We start from the raw sequence: 27124 nt of genomic DNA on the forward strand, positions 1-27124 counted from the left end.
ATCTATGTGTGCAGGCAAAACTTTTAATATGGGAGTTGATGGACCCTGGTAGTATGTGTTTGTGTATTATCTATGGGCGTATGTTTAAAATTTTGTTCATTTTGTTCGATCATTTTCTCATTTATGTACCTAATCTAATACCTAAGTCAACACAGTACCACCTCAACAATACATAAAAAGTAAGTTAAATCTTTATTATACTTTATATTATATTCACTTTATAGCAACTTAATATTTGTATTATTTACAAAGTACGTAGAGTTCAATGATTACTGTCAAAACACAAAAGTTTTTATGAAAACAAAAGAATTGACACTTGTTATTTAATATTGAATTAAATTTTAGTATAATATTAACTATATATAGATACTAAACAATAATACATCAAATTAAATGTAATTATCCATTTAGTATGCGTCAAATCTAATTAAAAGTTATAGTTATTATTTATGTAATATATTATACAAATTAATTATAAATTTTCATTTACGCTATAGTCATGACACAGCAATGTTTGAATTAAGTTACAAATATATGTAAACATTCGATAAAATTTACAAACATAGACGTCAATTGTGTTATTATTTGTACATGATACTTTGTTCAACAATCAATGCAAAGAAATTGCTGTGTAAGAACTTTTCGAGGCGTGTTATGTGAAATTTAATAGTATTCCAAACATTATTTCTAAGTTTTGAGTGGTTTGAGTAAGTATAAGTAACTTGAATATAGTAATAGATTAAAATTTAGTTTTGATATCATCTTATGGGGTTATATAAGTATACTAGCTTTTACTCAACACACAATACATCATGAAGCCTGGAAAAAACCATGGAAGTGTATTTAAACTTTTTATAACATATAAAAAAATATTATAGTAATTTTGTAACATAAGTTTGCTTTGATTCACCCTTTTTTACCTCATGCTTGTACCCCACACATATCAGGGTTGGCAGAACAAACCTGGGAACCTATAGTATCCAGGTAAGACACTTCCATTCCCCACTTTTGTAAATTTCTCAAGGCATTACATATTGTGTGGCAGAACTTAATGTACCTCATACTTCATTAGCAGAGTAAAGAAATGAAAATATTTAATATTGCCCCCATGTGCCTTTTTTTTATTATTATTTATATATATAAAAGGACATGTTCCCACTGACTGAGGTACAATGCATGCACAGCCGTAATCACTGATGTTAGAAATGTGAAATTTGGACAATTGATGATTATTTTCATAATGGGGACACACACTAAGAAGGGATTTTGAAAAAGTAACCCTAAAGGGATGAAATAAGGGTTGAAAGTTGAATGAAAAATCTTTAAATCACCACAGACTTTTATAAAATGTAAAAGTTAGACTGTTAAAAAATATGTCATTGTACATATGTTTCATGTTTTATTAGAATTCACCCCTAAGGGTGCAAATAAGTCGGTGAATCTGCACATGTCCACTAGTATATTCATATATTGTTTGAAATTATTGTTTTAATCATAATTTATTTTGTAATAGCATGGCATGGACAAGATACCAGAAGTTCCTTGCCATTATGATGGTTATAACAGGTTCTATAAACAGCTTGAGTACAAAATGGGCAGACACAATGGATTCTAAAGGCTCAGATGGTGTTGTAAGGAATTTTGGGCATCCCTTTTTACAGGTACCAAACATTGAACATTACTTAAGATAGTATAAATACTATCTCATACAGTATATCAAATCAAATACAGTAAATAATATTTAAGCATAACAGTAATAATCATTCAGAAGCAGTGGTGATACAGCTATGCAAAATCTGGCTATAAATACTAGGATTATTTGTTTGATTCCTAGTTGGGGGAATGTATTATTTTCATTTCCTTGATTTGGTAAGAAGAAGTCAAGACAAAGCATGCTGGTAAATTTTAATAGATGTGTGATACTGTTGTATCGTATGGAGTGTGCTATTTCCATTTTTTAACTATTGTAAGATAATTTCTATATAATTACTTGTAATTTTAGGCAGCCGCCATGTTTATAGGTGAAATGCTATGCTTGTTAACATTTAAAGTTATATACTGGTGGGACAGGACAGGTGAAAATACTCTAATACAAGGCAGTCAGAATTTCAATCCTTTTATATTGATGCCGGCAGCCATGTTTGATTTGGTATGTATATTTATATAAATATGTATATATTTTCAAAATATGTGTGAGTGTTAAGAGAGATTTTGACGTTCATGAACACAGTATTGATGATACCAGAGGAAAGTAGTAAAGCACAAGGTCCTCCCGGAGGGTTTGTAGTATGTGCAGGTTTGATGAGAGGAAGCAGAGATCATTCTATTTAGGGCTCCATTCTCTCTGGCTACTCTGCTAGGTATAAATCTTGAAGCTAAATCAAATAAATGGATTATTCTTTTGTTATTTTCTTTCAGATTGGCACATCAATAATGTATATAGGACTGACATTGACATATGTGACAAGTTTCCAGATGTTCAGAGGTTCAATTATAGTTTTTGTGGCTGTTTTGTCGACGACATTCTTAGACAGAAAGATTATTAGACGAGAATGGGTTGGAATTAGTAAGTGTTTTTTTTTCATATAGACTAATAGCAACACAACAACAAATGCAGGGTGCACTTATAATTTAGTAATTATGTATATACATTAGCTTTTGCTTGTGACTTTGTTCGCATTGGCAAATGGAAATAACTAAATTATATGTATAAGGTACATGATTCCTATTACTTTGACAAATGAGCTATAAAACACAAAAACGTTTTTTCTATTCAGACCAGTAGTTCCTGAGATTAGGGCGTTCAAACAAACAAACTCTTCAGCTATATTATATTAGTATAAATATTTCGTTACAAGCAATTGATAACGTCATTCCATGAATCATTCCATATAATATAACAGATCTTTTTTTTTTATACTTTTGTATTTAATTACAATATGATTCATACATTAGACAATACTATTTGCTTGGTCTTATTTTTTCAACCAAATTATATTATCCATTTTAATGTATTATCCATTATAATTTACTATGAATAAAATATAATTTCGCCCCCGCACCACGCTGGCCTCCTGAAAATATATAAAATGGTATTTGTTTTGATTCGACATTGCGTTGACATTTAAATCCAAGAGATACTAAGCAAGCAAACATTCCTTCAAACGAGAATCAAACTCATATTCACCTCTACCACAAGTACTAACATTAATTAAATATTTTTCTTATTTTCCCAACATATCCATACCTATATTATAAATTCGAAAGTAACTCTGTCTGTCTGTCTTTTACGCAATCAGGGCCAAACCGCTAATTTAATTGTGATAAAATACTCATATAGAGATACTGGAGGGTCTCGGGATGAACATAGGATACTTTTTTAATCATATTCGTAATATTATCGATATATTTCAATATATTAAAATACTTATTAATTTGATATGCAATTTATTCCGCCATGTGTATAACAACCGCCGTTGCTAAGCAATGATTTGCAAAGTTTGTTGTTGGAAAACGTCACCCAAAATGAGCTTGCTTAATGCATCTCTCTATTGAAAACTGAAAAATAAAATCATAAATATATTTAATAAATGTTCGTATAGTTCAAGCGGGCGTAGCCGCGTTCGGGTCCACTAGTAACTATATATATTAATTTATTTCCAGTAAACGTCCTCCTAGGCCTAACAATAGTTGGTGTTACGGACGCCATGTATAAATCGGAAGCCTCTAAAGGCCCTAACAGTGTGATCACCGGTGATCTTCTTATCATCGTGGCCCAGGTGATATCTGCGTGCCAGATGGTCTATGAAGAGAAGTATGTTGCTGGTAAGAGGATTGTTTTTGTGGGTGTACAGTGTACCATTATAAATTTACTTTATTTTCTTTTATTTATAATAGTGCTTATAGAGGCTAAAGTGTGACTGTAAACGCGACTGGTTGTGGGTTCGATCCCAACTCGAGGAAATGAAATATTTATTTAAATCTATATTTCCATTTCTTCGCTCGAAAATATTAAGAATTATAATTCCCTGTCTCAAGTGGGGATCGAATCCAGAACCGTTACGTTATAGTTTATATTATGTATTATCAGAAGGTTTATACAATTTCGAGAATCGATTGGTTTTCTCTACCATGTAAAATAAAATTAAGTCCATTTCGTATTTTTTTTTTTACATTTTCGTATGGTATAAAACTGTATCTAACAGAAAAAAAATAGATTTAGCAGGTTTACACTCTAAGCCGACGATATATTTTTCTTTATTTATTTAGGCATAATCGATTAGTAAGTGTCACATAAATAATTATAATGTTTTACTTCAAATTTTCTACAATATATTATAGGTATACCATCAATTTTTTCCATACAATATTTCCAGTCTTTTACACCAAAAATTACACAATATTTCCAATGTTTTATACCCAATTTTCCATTTAATTTCCAGGCCTAAATATTCCGCCACTACAAGCTGTGGGATGGGAGGGCGTTTTCGGATTTTCAGTGTTATCGGTGCTTCTTGTTATCTTCTACTGGGTGCCCGCGCCTCCACACTTTGATAACAATGCTAGAGGCACTATTGAAGACGTTGTTGATGGCTTAGTACAAATTGGTAGGTATTTTCTGTTTTTTAGAGGTAATTGTTTTAGATTAGCCAGTCGTGTCCCAGGGTAACTGTAAATGCGACCGTTTTGAGTTCTATTTCCACTTAGGGGGATTCAAATATATATATTTTTTCATTTCCTCGCTCTGCTCAGGAGGCAAAGCGCGGCGTTGAGGTCCACCAAATACTATGCATAAAACAAAAAAAAAAATAATAATAATTCTATTTTGTTTTATGCATGTATTGCCTAAATTTGAAGTCATATTAACAAATAGTAATGTTGGTCATCTCTATCTCTATATACAGGATGGAATTGTCAACACCACTTTAAATGAAACCACAATTTTAACTATGGAAAAGCCTATTATAATTCAGAAAAAAATTAATTCCTGAAAATGAAAAAAATATTTTTTCAAACAAATTAAATAATTAAATTATCGTTTTAAAATAAAACGCCATTATAAAGTATGACATAAACACGCACGCAAAAATTCAGTCACTTTAATTTATTTTATTTTTCTTTACAGGTAACAACTCCTTATTATTAATAGCGATATTGGGAACAATATTATCTATAGCGTTCTTCAACTTCGCCGGTATCAGTGTTACTAAGGAAATGTCGGCCACTACTAGAATGGTGTTGGATTCTGTCAGGTAATTCAAATTTAAGTTGTCAATTTTATATAAAGTTAGCTCGATGACTTGTGACTGTTCTGAAGTTAGGAGCATATGTGTTAAAACTTTAGAACATTTAACAAATTAACATTAGACAAATTTTGAAATAGTGGCAAAAAAATGAGAAATGCTCATATAACGTTCCCTTTTTAAAAATCGTTCCCATTTTTTACAAAATTCTTTTATCGCACTTATATTTGGACTGATTCTTTCAATTTTATTTTTACTAGTTTCCAAGTGTATTTTTAACATTTTTTTTTTTTCAAATTTACAGGACATTTGTAATCTGGATGGTATCTTTAGCTGTACTTTGGCAAAAGTTTCACTGGCAACACTTGATTGGCTTCCTAGTGTTGATACTTGGCATGTGTGAATACAACGGCATCCTGCCAAGACCCTGGTGCAGGAGAGACGAGAGCCAAGTGGTTGATAGCGAGGCCGATAGACTGGAAGAGGCTTGAGATATAATTTAAGATTTGAAAAAATATATCATTTTTTAGTATAATCATTTGTAGGCGAAATAAGAAGACTTAACATTTGGTACTTTATTTGGATTGCTAATATTTGTATTTGACAGGTTTTAATTTCTTTTATATTAATTTGTATTCGTATTTTTTGTGTATTAAAATTAATTTACATATTTATATCAAAATTTTTACGCCTCTCTAATGTAATGTAAACTAATGTAAAGTAATGTAATGTAAAGAGGCTTCCACATCAACTATATCAAATATGAACTCCTTCAAAACTTAATCTCTTTACTTTTTGATAGATTGAAGCGATTACAATGAAATAAAAACTAAAACCTTTTCTGAGTTACTTATAATTTTTATGTATAAAAGTTGCTTAAATTTATTGTGTACTTTTTACGTGATACGCGATCACAAACACAAACAGACAAAAAATCAAAAATGCTGGAAATGAATTCTGTTAGTTGCCCTTTAACACCCTGGCTATTTTTTTTCTAAATATTTTCAATGTACAGAAACGACTTTTCTACAGATTTATTATGACTGGAGGATTCGTTTTGGAGACAGGTGTGTTATGTATGTATGGGAGGAATTTATTGATTTTAAATTTATCATAATATTTATCCCACATATACCAAAGTAGGTAAATTAAACCTAGGCATAATTGCAAATAACTTTTGCCACCTAAAAACTATTTTTGAGATTATATTGTTAAATCATATCTCATTGATACTTATCAGATAATTTAATTAAAAGTATACATAACATATTTTTGTACTGTTTGGGTTTTTTTTATACAAAATTTTAATATTTATATTTTTGTATTGGACAACTTATACATATATGTTAGTATATTTATACTTGATCTACAAAACTGATGAAGTTTATTTTGATGTCACATGAACGTTTTATATTATTATAATTGAAATTTTAAAGAAGAAATACAGTTTTTCCATTTAATTATTTGTAATAATTTCTTTTTGCAATTGTATTTTTTTCTATATTATTAATTGATAATTGAAAATTGTGATATATGAATTTCAATATTATTAATTATAATACAGTTATGATATTGTTATTGTAAGGATATTATTATAATAAACGATTAGCGAATTTAATATATTGGATTTTAATGCCTGTTCATGTAAACTATATCCGACTAAAACCGTGAATATAAAAATGGTATTCATTATTACTAATGGTATTAATTAATACTAAAAAGACAAAACAAGATTTTATACTATTTTTTACTGAGTTTTTACATATTCATATACATATATAATACAGACTACGATTAGTCTGTGCCCTTTTTTGCTTTGTATTGAGATAGCCGAGCTTTTTGAAGCTCGTATTGTCCTGGAAACACTGCCGTAGGTAGGCCATTCCACAGTGGCGTGGTCTGTTCCCACGAAGTTCCCACGAAACAACACAAGCACGCTTATCACTAAAATAATAATTTCCTTTATATAATCTTCTAGACAGTGGAAATCGCGAATCGTCAATGGTAAAAGGCCGTCGCGGCGCAGCGGCACGCTGTCTGACTGTAATAATGAAAGTTGTGGATATGCTTCCAGTTCGGGGAATTGAATTATTTTAATTTTCTCGCTCTGTTAAGAATATGCTCTTTTAAAACTCAATATTGATGTCCATCCTCATTCTCATTGAAGCGTAATTAGCAAATAATTTAAATTAAAATGACTATGCTATTCTTGTATATTACTTGTTCAACAGAAATGTGGCGATTTACTACACTAAAACTTTCACTTAAATCAATTTTTATTTTTTTCATGAGGCCCTCGTGGCGCAGCGGTACGAGGGTGTGACTGTAACGCGACGGCTGTGGGTTCGATCCCCACTCGAGAAAGTGAAATATGTATTTACGTTTATATTTCCATTTCTTCGCTCTACTGCCGAGGCAAAGCGCGACGTTGAGTTCTGCCACTCAACACGCAAAGCCTCCAAAATTCGGCAGAAAGTAGGAAACGGCGGGTCTTAACATTAGGTTCCCTCTACCTACCCTGCTGTGTGCAGAATAGACCCTGAAGCTGATTTAACTGTCACTTAAATGAGCTAAAATATCTTTTGTCGCTGGTTTCCCTCTGCGTTTTTAGCTTCACGCTGAATTTCTAGCGAGGTAGCCAGAGAGAACGGAGCACTAAAGGCTACGGCCACTGCATACTTCTCACCTCGTTTACTGTCATCTCTTCACCTCTTTTTAAATACAGGATGAAAGCGACTGCGCTCCCGTTACAGGAGCAGCATATAAGATAATTTTGTAATTCTATCCAAATGAAACTTTTATGTATTGATAGTTCTTAAAATAGAATATAGTATTTACAACAACATTACTTGTGAAACCACCACTCAAGTGCCTGTGCTGGGGCTCAAGCCTTTACAATATAAAAGTATCGAGTACTTTTCTTAGGGACTAATGTGCATACGTCAGCACTCATTAATTAAGTACTCCTTAGTGTTTGCACTGCGCTTCTATGGTAATATGTAGTTAGTAGTAGTTAGTGTAACTAATTTAAGTATTAATTACTACTATAATTGGTTGTTATAGTTTAGAATAGAGAGGATATAGAAGGAAGTGTACGTGGGAATAAGATGTTGCTATTACATAAGTACATGTGTGAGCCGAGAGGCCAAGATAGTTGGTATCGGTAAGTATTGAAAGGCAATTCAAAATTCAAATTTGATATTGACAGTAATATTGTGTGTGAGCTGTTATGTTACACATTTGTTGCCTTAATTCGTCATAGGCAACAATTAAAAAGGTACCTGAATTATTATTTAAATTTTTACGTATTAAAGTACAAACATAATATGGTAGTACAAACTGTAATAATATAATACAAACGATTCAAACTAGAGAATTGCCAACAATTTAAAACTTATAATGGTATCTTTTATACACTAATCTTAGGTAACGTAGATATTTGTCTGAATTATAGAAAGAATGCATTTTTTTTGCAAAATTATACAATCCTATATTATAAAATTAGATTCAATTAGATGAAAAAAGGTCATCGGTTCGATTCTCACTTAGGAAAATTATTTATTTCCCTAGGTGAGAATCAAACCCGCAACCGTCGTCAGGCATTGTGCCAACAGTCAGACGTTGTGCGATGGCCTCATCGTCATCATTAATATTTTAGTAGTAGTACCGTGCGTGCTTGTGATTATTATGATTTCTACTTAGGGGAATGAATATTACCATATCCTCCCTCTAGTAATGAGACCGGCGGAGAACTCCGCCACCCATTAGGCAATGTCGCAAAATATGGGGAAAAGAGTGTCTTAACACTAAGTGTGTAACGCTTTTTTTCTTTTTTTTTTTAAATACTTATAATATATAGAATAATAAAAATAAGTGGGATTAAAGTAAACGTTTATTAAAGGAACGTTTGGGATTAAAGTAAACGTTTTAAACGAGAATTTGAATTGATATACCAGAATATTGCATAAAAAAATCGCCAAATTTGAAAGTATTTTCACCAAATCTCATAGACGTATGACTCCACGGTTATATCTTTGGGGCAAGGAACAATTGATTACATCCTTTTTACACTCGACGATATTTATGTAATGTTGTATGATATTTTAATTTTTTTTTCTTCACGCTGTATTTTGTATATAGAAAAGTGGTTAGAGGATAGCTAGTGCAAAGTGTCTTTTCTCTACTTTTCCCTCAATTGAATCTTAAATTGTCGATGACTGCGCGGCACGTCACTTCTGAAATGCTTGCCATTTCTCTGCGGATGTTTTCTTTTAGAGCTTCAATTGACCGCGGGTTAGTGTTCTCTCTGTATGGCGTCAATATGTTTTAATTCTTGCACCAACTGAATTTTATAAGGGTGCATGAGTACATCTTTCTTCAAAATCGGTTGTAATGATGTTCTGGGTACATTTAATGGACTGGAACGCTTACGAGTCGACTATGTAGGATTTTCACGAATACACTGTGCCACTGTGTCGATGCTTTGTTCTGTCCGTGAGGTCCTTGGGCGACCTGACCGCGGTCTATCTATCGTCGAACCGATCTCCTCGACCTTAGCAACCCAGTTCTATACGCCTTTGAATTCTTCCGAAAGTGGCGAACGGAAGTGTTATGTATGTGTGTGAAACGAACTATCTTAACACTATGTACAATATAATACGTGGAATTAATAACAATATCGTAATAAATAAAATGCCTTTTACATTGGGGTGGCGCAGTGACGTCACGTTAGCGCGCGCAGGGCTCATTCCTCAAGCGACCGCGGCGCGAGCGACAACCCCGACCGCTCCGCCCGGAAACTTTGAAATTAACGTCATTACGTGAGTATTCTAATAAATATATAAGAAATCTTTATTATTATTTAAATTTACTATTTTTAAAGTCATTTTAAGTTATAATTTGATCATATTTCTTTTATTTAGAGTTGAAATAAGGCTTTATTTTCACTAAATTACATAATGTGTTGTTTATTTAAAAAAATTCAGTTGCTTCATTTTTTTTCATTTATTATCTTCTATAATTTAGTTAATAATTTAGCGTCAGTTTATCTCTAAAAATTTGTTTACCTCCTTTCGCTGTTTAATTTATTATCGTTAGGTGATTGATCACTCAAAACTTTTTTTGGAATGGAATTTTACCTAAATAGTGAAATTTGCAAGCGATTTTTATAAAATTTTCTTCATAATTTTGTATCAAAAACTGTATTGTTTTATATAATTATAATGCATTGTGAATATTTGTCTAGTATTAATTGATGTTACTACGACGGTCTCATTAATACAAGTATACCCTTAGTTTTAATGTGACGATTGTGAATTGGATTCCGGATTCGTCCTTGTACCAGCACAATGCAATAGAAGAATCCATTAAAACACACGTCTTGAAAATTAGAAGAAGCAGTGTTTTAACACTAGGTTCCCTCTGCCTATCATGCTATATGCGATTATTCAAGGCCGTACCTTGAAACTATAAAAACTATAATATTATAATAACTTTCGATATTAAAATAACTTTTATATGCAATATTGTATATAAGAATGATTAGAGGTCATCATAAAGTCGCCGCAAGATAAAGATTTACGCAAGAAAACAAAATAACAACACAAATATGGATGTAGTGGTGTGGTTAGGTTACGGCTTTTCTAATAAACGGTAGCGACTTCAAATATAATGAAAATGAAAATTTATGACGACTGTTGAGAGCTGGAAAATAAATTCCAATGCTCTGATAAAACATAACCCGCTGTAAATTTCCGTCATTTCACACGTAATTTGAGCGGATAATAGAACACGAACCTTGGCACCAGGTTATCCTATCCTGCTATGCGGGATGAAGTTCTGTTGAAAAATATACCTACTGGTTTTTTTGTCGAGATAGCCGGGCGGGCCGGGCTATGTAGGCGGATGTAGTGACTGACGTTAATTTATTTTAATATACAATATTTATTATCTATTTACTAGATACTTGTAACGAATCAATTACAACATTTAATTATTTAATATTATTATAATACTATGTAGAATTTAAGAATACCTTGTGAGATAAGGTGAAATATAATGTTTATATATTACATATTTTTCTATTCTCCATGCTGTATCCCGCTCATAGCAAGGTAGAGGGTACCTGGGAACCTAGTGTTATTTATTCTGTTCCCATTAAGACACTTCCGTTTCATACGGACTCAAGTACCTTTATGATTATAAAATAATATCAAAACCGCATGCGTGGCGTAGAACTCAAGACGCTGAGAAACTAGTTTTATAAGTATAGATTATGTTAGACACTATTTATAGTATTTATCTATCCTATATAAAATTTTCTTTACTTAACAACTATTATTATAAACTAGTGTTGTAAAAAATATAAAATAAATATACGCTTTTTCTGGCCTATATAATAATATACACAACACTAATATGGCACTGCATTTTGAGTGGCGGAACTCAGCGCTGTATCTCCTCTATATTACTAATTGGCTATAGAGGTTATATTCCTAAGAGAAAATATACTCTCAGGATATGATATCAGGATATATCCTTGTGGTAGAAGTGTTAATGAAGTATCTACAATCTTGTATGAAACTTTAATGACCTGACGACAATATCTATACTTCTGCACTACCTATACTGATATTATAAAGTTTCAGGAACTACTGGTCCTTTAGTAAAATAATTTGTGACGTTGAGTTCCACTATTCAAGACACTATATTTCGGAAATAGGAAGCAGTGTCTTAACACTATTTACTTTACCTTTCACACCTTTGACTACCGTTGAACCTTTAAAAGATGTTTCTCTTATTTTTAAGATCCACACATCGAGCACAGGCACTGGGAACCTAATGGGAACTGGGAAACACTCCAAATGGGAATCAACCCCCCACAACCAGTCATGTTTACAGTCGCACGCTTGTACCCCTGCACCACCAAATTGAGATGAAATTAGAATGAAAAGTTCGAAACGCGCTCGCGGCAATGTTTACCTTCTACTTGACAAATAAAAGTCCCCCTTCTCTGTAGTTTATATATATAGATGGCTTACTATTAGTAAGCCATCTATATATCTTTATATTAATACTTGAAGCAAAAATATTTTTTTACCACTTTTTTAATTTTGCGGATGGAGAGTTTGAAATTTGTCACAGTCAGGTATAAGTAGTTTAAATAGAGAAGGAATGTAAAATGACAATATTTTTTAAAAATAATATATAAAACATCTAAAAATTATATAATAAATGTAATACACATTACCATATCTTTCATATTATCTCTTTCTATAAAGTGACCTACTAGTTGCCATGGCAACGCGTATTGCTTCTCTAGCTTAAATAACTACCTACTAGTAATTTTAATGGGATTTTTTTATTTACTACGAAACTGATAAAAGTGCGACGTTGAGTTCGTCAACTCAAATTGGGTGTCGAAATTGCGGAGTGTCTTAACACTAGATTCTCTATGCTCATATAAATGTTATCTGCTATTAAAAATTGCATCAAATTAAATCAGCCTTACGTTGTATCCCGCACAAAAGTGTGAACTTAGTGCTGAGACACTTCGTTTCCCACCTACCGCCACATTTTTCGAGGCATTGCGTGTTGAGTGGCGAAACTCAACGCCGAGCTTTTTTGCCCTGAGCAAAGAAATGGAAATATTATTAATAATTCAAGTCTTCATCTGCTATAATAAATTAATATAACAAAGAATAATAAAAACATATTTTATTTTATTATCTTCGATATTCTAAACAAGTAACAAGCGTTATATTAAAAAATGCTTTTTCTCATTCACTGAGCAGAAGCTCATCCCGATCGAGAGGGAGCTTCGCGTCTGACTGATAGTATGATCGTTTATGCTTGGCTGGTGAAGCGAAGGAATTTATAAAGTCCTTAAAGCTGTATCCCGCATACAGGGTACAGGGTAGGCAGAGAAAATCTAGTGTTAAGACTCTTCGTTCCGTACTTTGCGCCCAATTTACGAAATTACGATATGTTGCGTGTTGAGTGGCAGAACGCCACGAATGCCACGCTTTGTTTTGTTACTAAAGCGGGAAAACAGAAATATTTAATTCAAGCAATTGAGTAAGTCAAGCTTGTGTCTCCGTAAGTTTGGATTAGTTAACTGAGTCCTTACTCCTAGTTTATTAATACAATAATTGCCTAATGTTTGCGTAAGTCTTGGAGTGAAGTTGTTCTGACGCTAATCTTAGTATATTAATCACTTTAGGTATTTTTTATTTATTCTACCTTTTTTCGTAGGTACTTAAAAGGCAGAAACGGAACCCTACCCGTTTGTCCAGACCACTCATCACGAGATCACGTGAAGGTATCAAGATGAAATAAATGTCCCGCCACAAGTTTGGCTTATGAACGTGTCGATATCTATTCGTAAAGTATCTAAATAAGCAAAGTAACTGACCGCATTCTTCAATGAATTATGAATACATATTGTTCTGCAATTGGTATCGGCTCCTTACAATAAGTCCCGTTGAGAGTTGCCTTCTAAGAAATACTGCAATAGAATTATAACTTTAATACAGCATCAAGTTTTTTTTGCTTGCTTCTCAAGAGAGATTATTCACATTTTATGATTTTACGATTTGCACATTTTACGTGGGAACCTAGGCACCTAGTGCTGAGACACTCATTTTCCCTTTTCTGCTCTATCTTCTTATCTTTGAAATTTGGATTACAACTTCAGTTCTGATGACAATGAGATTACATATAATCATGTTGTGGTTAATACGATATGGAACGAAAGGATTACAATACACCATGAAAAAAACTAGAAGCATTGCTTAATATATTATATCAATAAGGTTTTTTTAGTTTTTATATTTTAAATTAAGACATGCTTTACAGCGGTAAAATGAGAATCATCTAAATCCAGTCATTCCGCCGAGTGAGATTCGTATCCACAACCATCTCTTGCACTGTCAGTCACTGTGCCACTATGGTCTCAGCTTTAAGCCAGTCATATGAAATCTCCGGTTAGCTCTAGCTCTGAACAATACATTTGAAACTGAAATTAGAGCGCTACTTATCTATTACAAAAGCAGCAAAACTTTTGTTCTAAAATGAAGTTACGAACTTTCCATTCGAAATTATGTATTTTTTTCATACATTTGCACATAGCAGGGCGGGCCTCTGCTCAGGTTCCCTCTGGAACCTGGGAACCTAGTGCTGCCATCTTCTTATCTTTCTGAAAAATATTAAATATTTCATCTCTCCTAGTGGAAATCGAACTCACAGCGTTTACAATCTCACCAATGTGCTCCTTCGCCACTACGGCCTCATAATATTTTTGGATTGGGATCTTAGAACATTTCACGCAAAAAAGCGGGATTCTCTCACCAAAAGCCGGACATAAAAGTAAAATAATCGGGATTTATTTTTGATTAATTCATTCATAGTCGTGCGGGACGTAATGGGTCAAAGTCTTGACATTGGCTTCCCTCTGCCTTCCATATTTTATACGGGATAAGCGTGAACATAAAAAAAATCTTAAAGTATTATCAATTATCTGTAGATGAAGAACGCAGTGATAATAATACATTCCATCCTTAATTTTTATGCCTTTGATAACAAGCAAACTGTTGCACTTGTTAGAAAATCTGAAATGAAAATATTTAATGAATGTAAATATTCTCTTAACAAGCGTCGCGTTCAGTGTGATCGTTAAAATGTAATTTAAAAAGAAAATTGTGGCCATCGTGGTCTAGTGGGTCAGCGTCCGACAGTAAATGAGACGGTTGTCGGTTCGATTCCCATTCGAGGGAATGAAACATTTAATATTTTCAATAGCTCGCTGTAGTAACATGGCAAAGCGCGGCGTTAAATTTCGCCACTCAATATGCCTTGAGAATTTGGCGAAGTATATGCAACGAACGAGAACGGGGTATATAACTAGGTTTCCAAATTCCTCTGCCTATCATGCTATTCGCGGGATACAGCCTAAAACTAAAAAGGACAAAAATAGTTTATAAGGTTTACTTGCGGCTTTACCCCCCCGTGGTCAAATGGAAATAACTGACACTACGTATGTCACGGAACATGTCACAGCGGCTTACATCGAGACATTTTACACGCAAAAATATTTTTCCAATTCGAAAGTAATATCTGAATTTTTCACACAAACATATCCTTCAATTTACTATATTATTATTTACTGCATTATTCAAGATAAAGAAAGAACCTAGAGTTATATTCGATGTTTAGTAAAGTGACACCGTGCTCCGCTTTCCATACATATCAAAATATTTCCCCAACTCAGATTAGAACTCCGTAACTAACGCGCCCGCTCTTGTCCTTGTAGTATAATTAACTACTAAGCCGTAATGACGATTAAAATAAATATATTTTTTTGACAAACTCTCAAACGCGTTCCATAAAAAATGGTAATGCCGAAAATAAATGAACGACCGTCGTAAAACATAAGGCCGCGTCCACATGCAGTTTACAAGGTTACACTAGAATAGAATAGAAATGTACTACCAAGTATTTTAGAAAAAAAGAATTGTTTTGAATGTATTCAAAGTTTGAGGTCGAAATGGTGAATCGCGACAGCGTCTAACTATAATATAAGCGCTATACAGCGCGGCGATGAGTTCCGCCACTCAACAAAATTCCGCAGAATGTCAAAACAGATTGTCTTAACACTGGGTCCCTGTCCCTATCCTGCAATGTGCGAGATACAGCGTGAAGCTAAAAAAAAAGAAAAATATTTTCCTATAGTCTATTTATCTATTAGTAATGACGCTTACAACTACGCCACAATGCACAATGCCTCTTACTAAATATTTGTATAAGGTATTGAAACTATTTGCGGACCAAATTTCAGATTCCCGATAGTTTAACCAATAACTCGACAATCTGTTTCGCTATTGTCATATTTAGACCAGCTTTTGCATGATACAAGCTATCATACAAAAGCTGGTGTTTTATATAGCGTTTAGCCTCCGTTGGTAAATGGACTATACAATATAAAAAGAATTTGTCGATTCGAACCAACAGTTACCAAGATATGAGCGTCCAACCAAAGAAACTTATTATATTATTGAGAAACTGATCAATACGAGATTAATTAAATATTTAGAACAACATAGAACACATATACTCTCCCCATCTCGGTTTTCGTCATGGTATTTCCAATGAGGATGCAGTTGGTGCAGTAACTATGCTAGTCACGGAACACCTGGTCAGGTGTGAGCAATGTCTAACTGTTTTTTTGGAAAAAATGAAAATAATAATTCACATATATTAACTTTAAATTGAGCGTAATACATTTAAAATATAAACAAACCAGGGATATTAAGCCTAGCAACACATACATTCCCTACAAGAGAATTTAAATGAATGAGTAAAATAGAGGGGAGAGGTCCTCACTCCTACGGGCATTACAAAACTGACTAGTACAAGTCTATCGTACGCGATAACAGCATCTCAGCTAAGAAAACCTATTGAGACGTACGTTTTTAACATTTTTTCTTATTTCATAACAAAATTACAGCCAAAAAAACAATATTTTCGATAAAAATTATGTATCTGTAAACTGGAAGTTTGTGTTTTTTGTATTGCAAAGCGATTTTTTTTTCTATGGAGTTTTAAATAGCTTGCGGTCTTTACATAACTGTTACCGTAGTAGACATATCTGGGTGAAACCAATCGGCATAGTCAATTTTGTTTTAACTATTATTAATGTGAAGTAAACGAGCTGTGGCGATAAATATAGTTTGTGGCGCAGTATTTTTTGTGTGTGCTCACGTGAGGTATTTAGTGTTTTTTTATTGTGTTTTTTACAGTAATATTGTCAATGTTATAATTTCGTAAAATATTCGATTTTTAATAATTTAGCTGGCAATTATTGTGTTGTGTTACGTACTGTAATCGCGCACAAAAAATATCTATTTATTTAGTTTCTATAATTTTATTGCATTATACATTCACAGTTTAAAAAAAAAGTAAAATAATCACATATGCATGCTTGCGACTAATAATAATAAAATCAAAATTAAATCAGGTTCACGCTGTATCCCGCACACAGCAGGATAGGTGGAGGGGACCTAGTGTTAAGACACTCCATACCCCACTTTCCGCCGATATTTTCGAAGGATTGCGTGTTGCTCAACGCCGGGCTTTTTGCCAGACCGAAGAAATGAAAATATTAATCTCTATCTCTATATATAATAAAACAGTAAAAATATTTTGTCTGTACAGTTAGTAATTTTGACTGAAATGGATAGAGGGGCACTTAGAAGAATAATAGAAAGCAAAAATATATTTTTTTAATTTCTTGTCTGTCTCTCTGTCTGTATGTATGACCACGTTTATCTCCGAAAGTCTCTGATTTATTTAAAACTTTTACCAATTGCTTTGTTTTAATTCAACTTAACATCTAAAGTTTGTTTCATCAAATTCAAGGCATCAGTTTGCCTGCAAATATAAAGCAATCCACATCTATACTTATACTTATATTATACTAGCGGCCCGCTCGCGGTTTCACCCGCGTGAACTATGTTATTATTAATTTCTGTCTCCATGGCTACGTCCTAGGGACGTCTATGCAAAATTTGAGACTCCTAGCATTTGTAGTAACGAAGTTTCATACAAACTTTCAACCCCAAAAACAACCCCTTAAAAGTAGAATATTGCAAATTCCCGTCTTAGCGAAAACCTACGTCCTATAAGTAACTCCTATGCAAAATTTCAGATTCCTAGCACATGTAGTTTCTGAGATTTCGTGATGAGTGAGTGACCTTTCGATTTTATATATATAGATATTATATATTATAATATAGTTAAATCTATAATAATCGTTATTAAGATATCTCAAGGATATTTAGGAATAAATTAATAAGATTTCGTAGAAAAGCTTGAGTAATTTAATTATAAAGGAGATTGGGAAAGCTCATTAAAAATAACTTTCGTATACTGAAATCTCAAATAGAAATTCCATCATTTAAAGTAATACAATATTAATCTGGATGTTTCTTTTCATATAGATAATAAATACTAGACCTAAACGCGATCTAAACGCGGCTTCGCCCGCTTAAGCTGATTGTTATATAAAATTATACAAAACATTTACGTAAATTGTAGCCTTTGTATTATTTTGATGTATATAGCTTATATATATATACTAGCGGCCCGCCTGCGTGAACTACGTTATTATTAATTTCTGTCTCCATAGGTACCTACGTCCTATAAGTGACGCCCATGCAAAATTTTATACTCCTAGAATTTGTAGTAACTAAGTTTCATACAAACTTTCAACCCCAAAAACAACCCCTTAAAAATCGAATATTGCAAATTCCCGTCTTAGCGAGCACCTACGTCCTAAACGTAACTCCTATGCAAAATTTGAGGTTCCTAGCACATGTAGCTTCTGAGATTTCGTGATGAGTGAGTGACCTTTCGATTTTATATATATAATATAGATATATATTATTAAGTTATTATTTCATAGTTTCATCTGAATCATTTTAGTAGTTATTGCGTGACATTGGAACTATTAAACGGAATCTATTATGAAAGAAATATTTTGAAGTGAAAATGTAAAATAAATAACGGTGATTCAATTATTTTCATATTTGAATTTGATAGACCGAGTGCGGCGATGAGTGCTGCCAGTTAACGAGTAATGTCTCGATTTTTTTTTTGATTAAATTGCGCTTTATGTGAAAAATGTTAAAAAAACCTTACTCTATATTCCGCATATAAAAGGATAGGCAGTGAGAATTTAGTGTTAAAACATTCGGTTGCTCACGACCGCTCAATTTTTTGACTGCCTGTTAGAGTCACTGATCTTAAGTTTAACGTCACACCCACAGTAGGAATCGAACCCACCACCATCTCCTTTTCAGTCAGTCGCTGTCGCTCCAAAAAAGTTATTTTCCTATAGTGTTGTTTAAAGATTTCTTCTTTCTAGTGTCTGGAGAACAAAAAATGGTTCCCTATTCTGGTGATCAAGAACTGGACGATGGAAGGGAAGAGAGGGATGATGATCGTGACGATAGAGATGAAGAAAAGGGAGAGACAGTCCGCCTACAGCCTATAGGCGAATCCTCTTCGGCTATGACGACTAAGTAATTCTTACTTTTTATTTGTTTTATAGATTCACGCTGTTTTTCGCATATAGCAGTATAGGCGGTGGGAATTGAGTGATAAGACATTGAGTTCCGCCACTCAACACAAAATGTGTTGAATTGGAGTGTAATGTCGAGAACAGAGTGTAATGATATTCTTCCCTTCCCTCATTTCATCCCCTCTATCTATTTATTTACATACGGATTGTAAAACTAAAACTAAATACACTATGTAAACATCTAAGCTAACAAAAAGAAGTATTAAAAAATATATGTATAAGATCTACAAAGATCTATAAATACACTTGCAACGAACCGGATGTATGACCTCAAAAATGTTCAATTCAGTCTTCATTCCATTCATCGTATCATCGCTCTTCCTGTTCTAATGTCCCCTAAGTACACTCACATGCGTTTTGGAGGCAAACTTCTAGAACTAATTTTAGAATTAGCTTAATTTTTTTGTATATCTATACTAGCTTTGAAACGCGGTTTAGTTCGTGAGCTCAAATGAAAATAATAAACAGTTGTGTTGTGAGTGTAACGTTATCGAGATTAGCGCGATCAAACAAACATTCTCTTCAGCTTTGTAATATTGGAGTAGACTTTTTTGTAGCTTCTTACTATATCCACATAGTAGAGTAGTTAGAAAAACCTGGAAACTTAGTGTTAAAACACTCCTTTAATACAGTTAGTATTATAATAAAAACATAATTATTTTAACACTATGTTTCACACATCTTTATCATCTTTTCATCATATTCATTTCAGTCTTAATTTAAAACAATCTTTTTTTTCAAATGACTCTGAATTCTACAACTTTCATTTCCTTTATTAACTAACTAGCGGACGCGCGCAGCTTCGCCTGCTTATTTGCACCCTTAGGGGTGAATTCTAATAAACCATGAAACATGTATCATTGAAATATTTTTAAGAGTCTCAATTTCAAATTTTATAAAAATCTGTGGCGTTTTAAAGTTTTTTCCATTCAAATTTTTAACCCCTTATTTGCACCCCTAGGGGATGAATTAAAATAAACCACGAACGAACATGTGTTCCATGTAATATTTTTAAGAGTCTAAATTTCAAATTTTATAAAAATCGGTGCCGGTTTAAAAATTTTTCCATACAAACTTTCAACGCCTTTTTGCCACCCTTAGGGGATAAATTCTAAAAAATCCTGAAACACGTGTTCAATTAAATCATTTTAAGAGTCTGAATTTACAATTTTATAAAAATCGGTGCTGATTTAATTTTTTTTCCATACAAACTTTCAACCCTTATTTCACCCCTTTAGGGTTAAAATTTTTCAAAATCCCTTCTTAGTGGATGTCCAGATTACGAAAGTAAACTTTTGTCCAAATTTAACGTTTCTACCATCAGCGGTTAAGGCTGTGCGTGCATCTTACCTCAGTCAGTGAGGGACAAGTCCTTTTATATATACCTATAGATAGATAATATGGGTTTATCCACCTTTTAGTACAAAACTTATATAATTAACAAAAAAATACACGCTTTTGTACACCAAGTACTGGAGAATATGCTTGAATGGTTTACTAGTAACCTTGTAAATGAAGAGTTCCACTATTACAATCCTGGTTCCATCGTCAGACCAGCTCAATGTCAATACCATATTATTGTATTGTCACCTAAGCTACGTACAACTGCCGGATTTCATGGTAATACGCGTATAATCATTAAAAAGTGGGTCAAATTTTTAAATAAAAATGGCAAAATTATGCACCAATATTATAGTATGAAATCTAAACTATTTTAAATTTCACAGGGAGGTATCGGAGGAAGAGGACGATTACGATCCCCACGATCATAGACAGCTGTCCAAACCAACTAAGTAAGTGTTTCCTAATAAATATTTTTCTCTTAAGTTTGTCCTAGGGAATTCAAATATCTGGACTCTTAGGCATTAAATATCTATAGGTAAAATTTATGGGTAGTTCTAAACCTAGTTTAAGACTACTAATTTCGAAAAGGTTGTAAAAAGATACAGACCATATATATGTAGCACAACATTAGCATAGAAATGGGGGAGCCTATGGACAGTGCCCATCCCGAAATAGCTTGATGCCTACACCAGAATTTTTACTAACAAAAAATAAGTAAATAAACCGTAACTTTATTCATAGCTAGCGGACGCGCGCAGCTTTGCCTGCTTATTTGTACCTTTAGGGGGTAAATTCTAAAAAACACGTATTCAATTAAATATTTTTAAGAGTCTGAATATACAATTTTATAACAATCGGTGCCGATTTAATTTTCTTTCCATACAAACTTTCAATCCAATAGGGGTTGAAAGTTTGTAACAAAAAATAGTTACCCCTTTAGGGTTAAAATTTTTTAAAATCCCTTAGTGGATGTCCAGATTACGAAAGTCAACATCGGTCCAAATTTCATGTTTCTACGCACAACGGTTACGCCTGTGCGTGCGTCTTTCCACTGTCGGTGTGAATATGTCCTTTTATATATGGGGGCCGTTAAGTCTGGAAGAAGGTGCGTAGAACAGATCTTTTCCCAAAAAGTTTTCTCTCTTAATCTGTTTAAATTCACTATGTATTTGACTAGTTTTTCATAAAATCATTTATATAATTTGCATCAACAATTCAATAACCAAGAAACATGACACTTCACACACCATATGTACGCCTAAGTGGCAATTGTTATAACACCACCCAATACAGTGGGTCACTTTAGCACAATAAATTGCATACAAACTGCGGCTCTACTTAAATTGGCCACTTAACGTATAAACCAACACATCTCATTAAAAACAAGTAATTATCATTCAAACACGTATCGAGGTTAAGTCCAGTTAAATCCACGTCATACTTTATGTGACCCAGATAATATTTATTAAAGAAGTTCTATAGATAATAGTTAAAATATATTAAAGTTAAATTATATGCGGCGCAGGTGCGCAAACGTACGTCTGTAAAAGTGACGGTTGTGGGTTCGATTCTCACTCGAGGAAGTGAAATATTTATTTACGTTTATATTTCCATTTCTTCGCTCTAGTGTCGAGGCAAAGCGCGGCGTTGAGTTCTGCCCCTCAATACGCAATGCCTCTAGAATTCGACAGAAAGTGGGGATCGGAATGTCTTAACATTAGGTTCCCTTCTGTCTACCCTGCTGTGTGCGGTATACAGCGTGAAGCAATAAAAAAAACTAAACAATAAAAAAACATACTTTTAATCTTTATTTGTATCAAAATCAATATCTCATACCATTTCCAATGGCTCGTCTATGACTTGTCTATAACAAGTCTAATGCAAAACGGAGTTCCAAGGTCTCGTATTCGTATGGTTAGATACAGTATATTCACGTATCACTCACTATACAATTGTTTTTAAAGTTCTTCGTTGAAGTTATAATTTATAGTCGTCTGTCATTTGAAAATGTATCATTTGCATGTAAACTAGTTAAACAAGTAGTTTGTTTTTAATTGAGTTTCTACTTTCTAGGTATCTAAGTATTATTGTTTTTAAATATTTAAATTATGGGCAAGTCGCATTATTAGTTTCTCTTTTACTTGATCTAGAATAAAAAATAAATTGGTTTGGTTATTTGTGAGCCTTTATACAAAGCCGTGATGACTGCACCTCGGCAATCATCTGTGACCTCCCCTGATTTCCAGCATAAATTGCACAAGAACCAGAACAAGTCCAAGACGCGTGGCCCAATCTGCTCCCGCTGCCTGACCACATTTCAGACTTCATATTGGACTCTCACCTTCTTTTATACTGATTTCGCCATCAGCTACATCATGACTCAGCATTTCGCTGCTATTTGAGACTGTGGCGTCGTCATATTCATATATCTCCTTGTAAAATTCCGTCCATGTCGCCCGGTCGAGCCCTGCCCCTGAACACAAAACGTCTCGACGTACTTCTACCAGAGAGGGCGGGGCGTATAACGGGATAGATGTTAAAAAAAAACTAGTAAAATATTTTTCGCCAAAAAAAATATCTGAAACTTTGCCAGTCACTTGTCAATCTCCGATGTAATATGATGTAACGTTAATATACTTAGAATTTCATAATTAACAGTACGTTTAAGTAGATTTAAAAAAATGTAGTCGTGATTAATTTTCGACGTGACTAACAAATTTATTATTAACACAAAATGATAGTGAATTTGAGTCCCGACTTAGGGAATATTTAGTTATTTATTTAAGTTTTTATAATACAACAATATCTATTAAAGCGCAGCATCGACTTTTGCGACTCAACACGCTATTCCTTCAGGATTCGTCGGAAGATGAGGAATGGAGTGTCTTGACACTAGGTTCCCTTTGCCAATCTACAGCGTGCGAGACATAGCGTGATGCTAAAAAAACAGTACCTATATGTTTAACTAGTCGTCAAATTTATGCTTTAACGCAAGAGAACAGAAATTCACTAAAACAAGTCGATTACCTAGAGTAGTACATTATAGTAGATTAAAAACATACAACCCGTTCCCTAGTTTCCACCGAATTTTCAGGACATAGCGTTGAGTATCGCAAGACAACAGAAAAAAGTAGAAAAAAAAATCAGTAAAAAAAAAGTTTCAAAATAAGAAGTAACTTTTTTCAGTGATCTGGAAACGCTGGTGCATTTGCTGAAATGCAGCTTGGGTACGGGTATACTAGCGATGCCGCAGGCCTTCGCTCGCGCCGGGCTCGTCACCGGGATCATAGCTACTGTCCTAGTTGGCATACTTGTTACCCATTGCTTGCATGTTTTGGTAAGTATATATATATATATATAGGTATAGGTTTATATTATGAATAGATAGTAGGATGCATCCTGCAGGTAGGATTACGCACATTCAACTATCTATACTAATATTATAAAGCTAAGGCGCTTTCAACCAAACAAACCAAAAGGTTGAAGTACGACTTTCGGGTACGATTCTGAACATAATATTTCTTTACTCCTTTGCTATCCTGCACATAGCAGGGTAGGTAGAGGGAACCTGGAAACCTAGTGTTAAGACACTCCGCTCCCATTAATACACTTACGTTCCCCACTTTCAGCAAACTTCTGAAGGCATTGCGTGCTGAGTGTTCCAATGATTTTAATTAATAGAAAAGATACTAAAATTACTACAATTTAAAAAAATGCTACTAAAGCTAAATAAATAAAACTAAAGCAGATAATTTGTTTACAAAACCCCCTAATAAGGATCGTGAAGAGCCATTATTCACCCCTTCTTGCAGCAAGGGGACCGCGTTAGGGTGCGTATCAAACTGACACAACTCACTGCGCATATGGTCAATAGTTCGAATCGGTTTAATGTAGGTATAGGGAGGAAACGTATTACGAGGATTATGTGACGTTTCAAGGCTTAAGTCGACCTAAGGGGGTATCTATGTTTTTTATTTATAATACCTAATAACGCCTGTGAGGCCCAGTCGTGGCGCAGGGGCATTAGTTGTGACTGTAAATGCGACAGGTTGTAGGTTCGATCCCACAAATACACATAGTATACACAGAGTTACATTAAACACGTTGATTGCGTCTCTTGAAATTATTCTAAAAAGCGCAAATACGCCGTTGTTGCAGCAAACAAGCGAAATATAGTTTCCTAAGCATCTAAAGATCAGTAAAATTGGCGATAAGAATTTATAGATAAGGCATGTTTAAATTTGTAGTAATACCCTTTTTTCCGCATAGGAAATTAAAATCTAGTGTTAACACACTCTGTTCTCTATATTTATCTATATCAATATTTTTTTAATAATTTGTGTTGATTTGAGACCATCGTGGCGGAGTACGACGCACTTTGTAATGGGTTCGATACCCAAACGGGGAAATTGATGAAACGAAGAAATCGAAGCGAGGCGTTGAATTCTCCAAAATTGGATTAGAGAAACAGCGTATCTTAACACCACGTCCCCCTGTATACTTTGCTATTCGGGAAAAAACTGCTACTTATTACAATAGTGCTTTTGGTTCATTTTTTTAATTATGCCAGGTACGATCACAATACGCTGCCTGTAAACGATTGAGGGTGCCATTGCTGTCTTACCCGGACTCTGTCGCCACGGCGTTAGGTTGCGGTCCGCACTTCCTACGCCGTTTCACGAAACCTGCTGCTTTGGCCGTGGATATTTTCCTAGTGGTCTATCAACTTGGGATATGCTGTGTTTATATTGTGTTCATAGCTGATAATATAAAGAAGGTTAGTGTGTTTGTGTTCGTTAAATTTATTTGTGTTTATGTTTATTAAACTACTAGCGGATGCGCGCAGCTTCGCTTGCGTAATTAGGGGTGAAATGAAATAAACCACGAAACATGTGTTCAATGAAATATTTTTAAGAGTCTAAATTTCAAATTTTATAAAAATCGGTGGCGATTTAAAGATTTTTCCATACAAATTTTCAACCCCTTATTTGCACCCTTAGGGAGTGAATTCTAGAAAACCATTAAACACATGTTCAATAAAATATTTATAAGAGTCTAAATTAAAAATTTTATAATAATCGGCGGCGTTTTAAAGATTTTCCCATACAAACTTTCAACCCCTTATTTGCACCGTTAGGGGAAAAATTCTAGAAAACCATGAAACATGTGTTCAATTAAATACTTTTAAGTGTCTGAATTTCAAATTTTATAAAAATTGGTGCCGATTTATAAAAAAATCTATACAAACTTTGAACCCCTATTTCACCCCTTTAGGGTAAAATTTTTTTAAAATCCCTTCTTAGTGGATGTCCAGATTACGAAAGTAAACATCTGTCCAAATTTCACGTTTCTACGCACAGCGGTTACGGCTGTGCGCGCGTCTTACCTCAGTCAGTGAGGACAAGTCCTTTTATATACAGGGTGAGTCATATTGAACTTTCCGATTTCAATAAGGTGTGTATTAAAAACAAAGCGACATGCAGTAAAAATTATTTTATTGTTTGAAAGCACATAACATGCAGTTTTAATTTAGTTGGTTTTAAAAATGATATCCTGTAAATGTCTACCTCCATTGACCACACACTGCTGAAGCCTTTCCCTTTAAATTTGTTCGTGTGTCTAAGTCTCTAACTGTTAATTCTTGCACTACCTGAATCTTGTATGGGTGAAATTTAAGGTCTCTATGCAGTATTCTGCGGACACTACTGAAAGATAATCCTAGTGAAGCGGCATGTTTCCGAACAGAACGCCGAGGGGATTGTTGAATTGAAGCCCGCACTCTATCCACGTTTTCCGCTGACGTTGACGTCCTAATTCGGCCTTGTGGTCTTGTTTTTAATGCTGATGATGTTGCTCTAAAATTTGATACCCAATTTCTGATTGTTGGTCCAGTGGGAATGGGATCACGTCGACCAATAGCAAAATGTAAACGGAACGCACGCTGTGTTGTGATCACGGAGCCGCCATTTTTAATAAACTCTTCAACTACGAACGCACGATGTTGTCCCGACCAAGCCATTGCTCACACTAAAACTGCATGTCATGGCGCGTCTAATGACACCATCCCCACCCTTCTACTCCTTCCCTTCTTCGTGCAACGTCCTTCCAAAACCGGAAAGTTCAATATGACTCACCCTGTATATAGATATTAGGTTATCGTTTGTTTATGTTTACGAAGAAAAAAAAGTTAGTGGAAGGTAAATTTTAATGTTATTTATTATATATTCATGTTATTATTTATTTATGTTATTTATTTGTTTTGTTATTATGTCAGGTCTTATTGCGATGGTTGGAGCTTCAAGCTTCATTCTGTGAAAACGTAACAACGTATACCTTCAGGCACTGGCACGAACAGTACAGCTTCTTTTACTAGAAAAGTCTCTTTATACGGCAGATTATA

At 33.8% G+C, this 27124-nt stretch overlaps 2 protein-coding genes across 5 annotated transcripts in view; both read left to right on the forward strand.

The window, feature by feature from the left end:
- Positions 1–39: 39 nt before the first annotated feature.
- Positions 40–6861, forward strand: Tango9 (transport and golgi organization 9). 2 transcript variants are annotated; one of them, XM_085205789.1, is made up of 8 exons: positions 40–179; positions 1514–1661; positions 2003–2149; positions 2419–2566; positions 3664–3825; positions 4443–4607; positions 5126–5252; positions 5548–6861. In XM_085205789.1, the coding sequence occupies exons 2-8, from the start codon at positions 1515–1517 to the stop codon at positions 5732–5734; spliced, it is 1083 nt and encodes a 360-aa protein (XP_085061915.1). In that variant the 5' UTR covers positions 40–179; position 1514; the 3' UTR covers positions 5735–6861. The 2 variants fall into 2 exon arrangements, with proteins under 2 accessions (XP_085061915.1, XP_085061916.1); XM_085205790.1 differs by lacking the exon at positions 40–179 and adding an exon at positions 566–707.
- A 3066-nt stretch (positions 6862–9927) lies between these two features.
- Positions 9928–27124, forward strand: part of LOC146526781 (proton-coupled amino acid transporter-like protein acs) — a 34910-nt gene continuing 17713 nt past the window's right edge. The window contains exons 1-6 of one of the 3 annotated variants that reach the window (XM_085205793.1): positions 9981–10063; positions 13497–13563; positions 19165–19321; positions 21108–21173; positions 23911–24061; positions 25295–25501. In XM_085205793.1, the coding sequence (XP_085061919.1) occupies positions 19182–19321; positions 21108–21173; positions 23911–24061; positions 25295–25501 (564 nt within the window). In that variant the 5' untranslated portion in view covers positions 9981–10063; positions 13497–13563; positions 19165–19181. Of the gene's footprint in view, positions 10064–13496; positions 13564–16581; positions 16704–19164; positions 19322–21107; positions 21174–23910; positions 24062–25294; positions 25502–27124 lie in introns of those variants that run through there. The other 2 variants (XM_085205792.1, XM_085205791.1) reach the window with 2 other exon arrangements.

The sequence above is a fragment of the Heliconius melpomene genome, chromosome 21, assembly GCF_056956725.1.
Source record: "Heliconius melpomene rosina isolate 202511_hmr_F chromosome 21, ASM5695672v1, whole genome shotgun sequence".
NCBI classification, from domain to species: Eukaryota; Metazoa; Arthropoda; class Insecta; order Lepidoptera; family Nymphalidae; genus Heliconius; species Heliconius melpomene.

Excerpts from the sequence above, each read along its gene's own strand:
- Tango9 (XM_085205789.1), top strand. The coding sequence starts at position 1,515 with ATGGCATGGACAAGATACCAGAAGTTCCTTGCCATTATGATGGTTATA. Across the intron at positions 2,150-2,418 it reads CGGCAGCCATGTTTGATTTG|ATTGGCACATCAATAATGTA; the intron begins GTATGTATATTT and ends ATTTTCTTTCAG. Across the intron at positions 5,253-5,547 it reads ATGGTGTTGGATTCTGTCAG|GACATTTGTAATCTGGATGG; the intron begins GTAATTCAAATT and ends TCAAATTTACAG.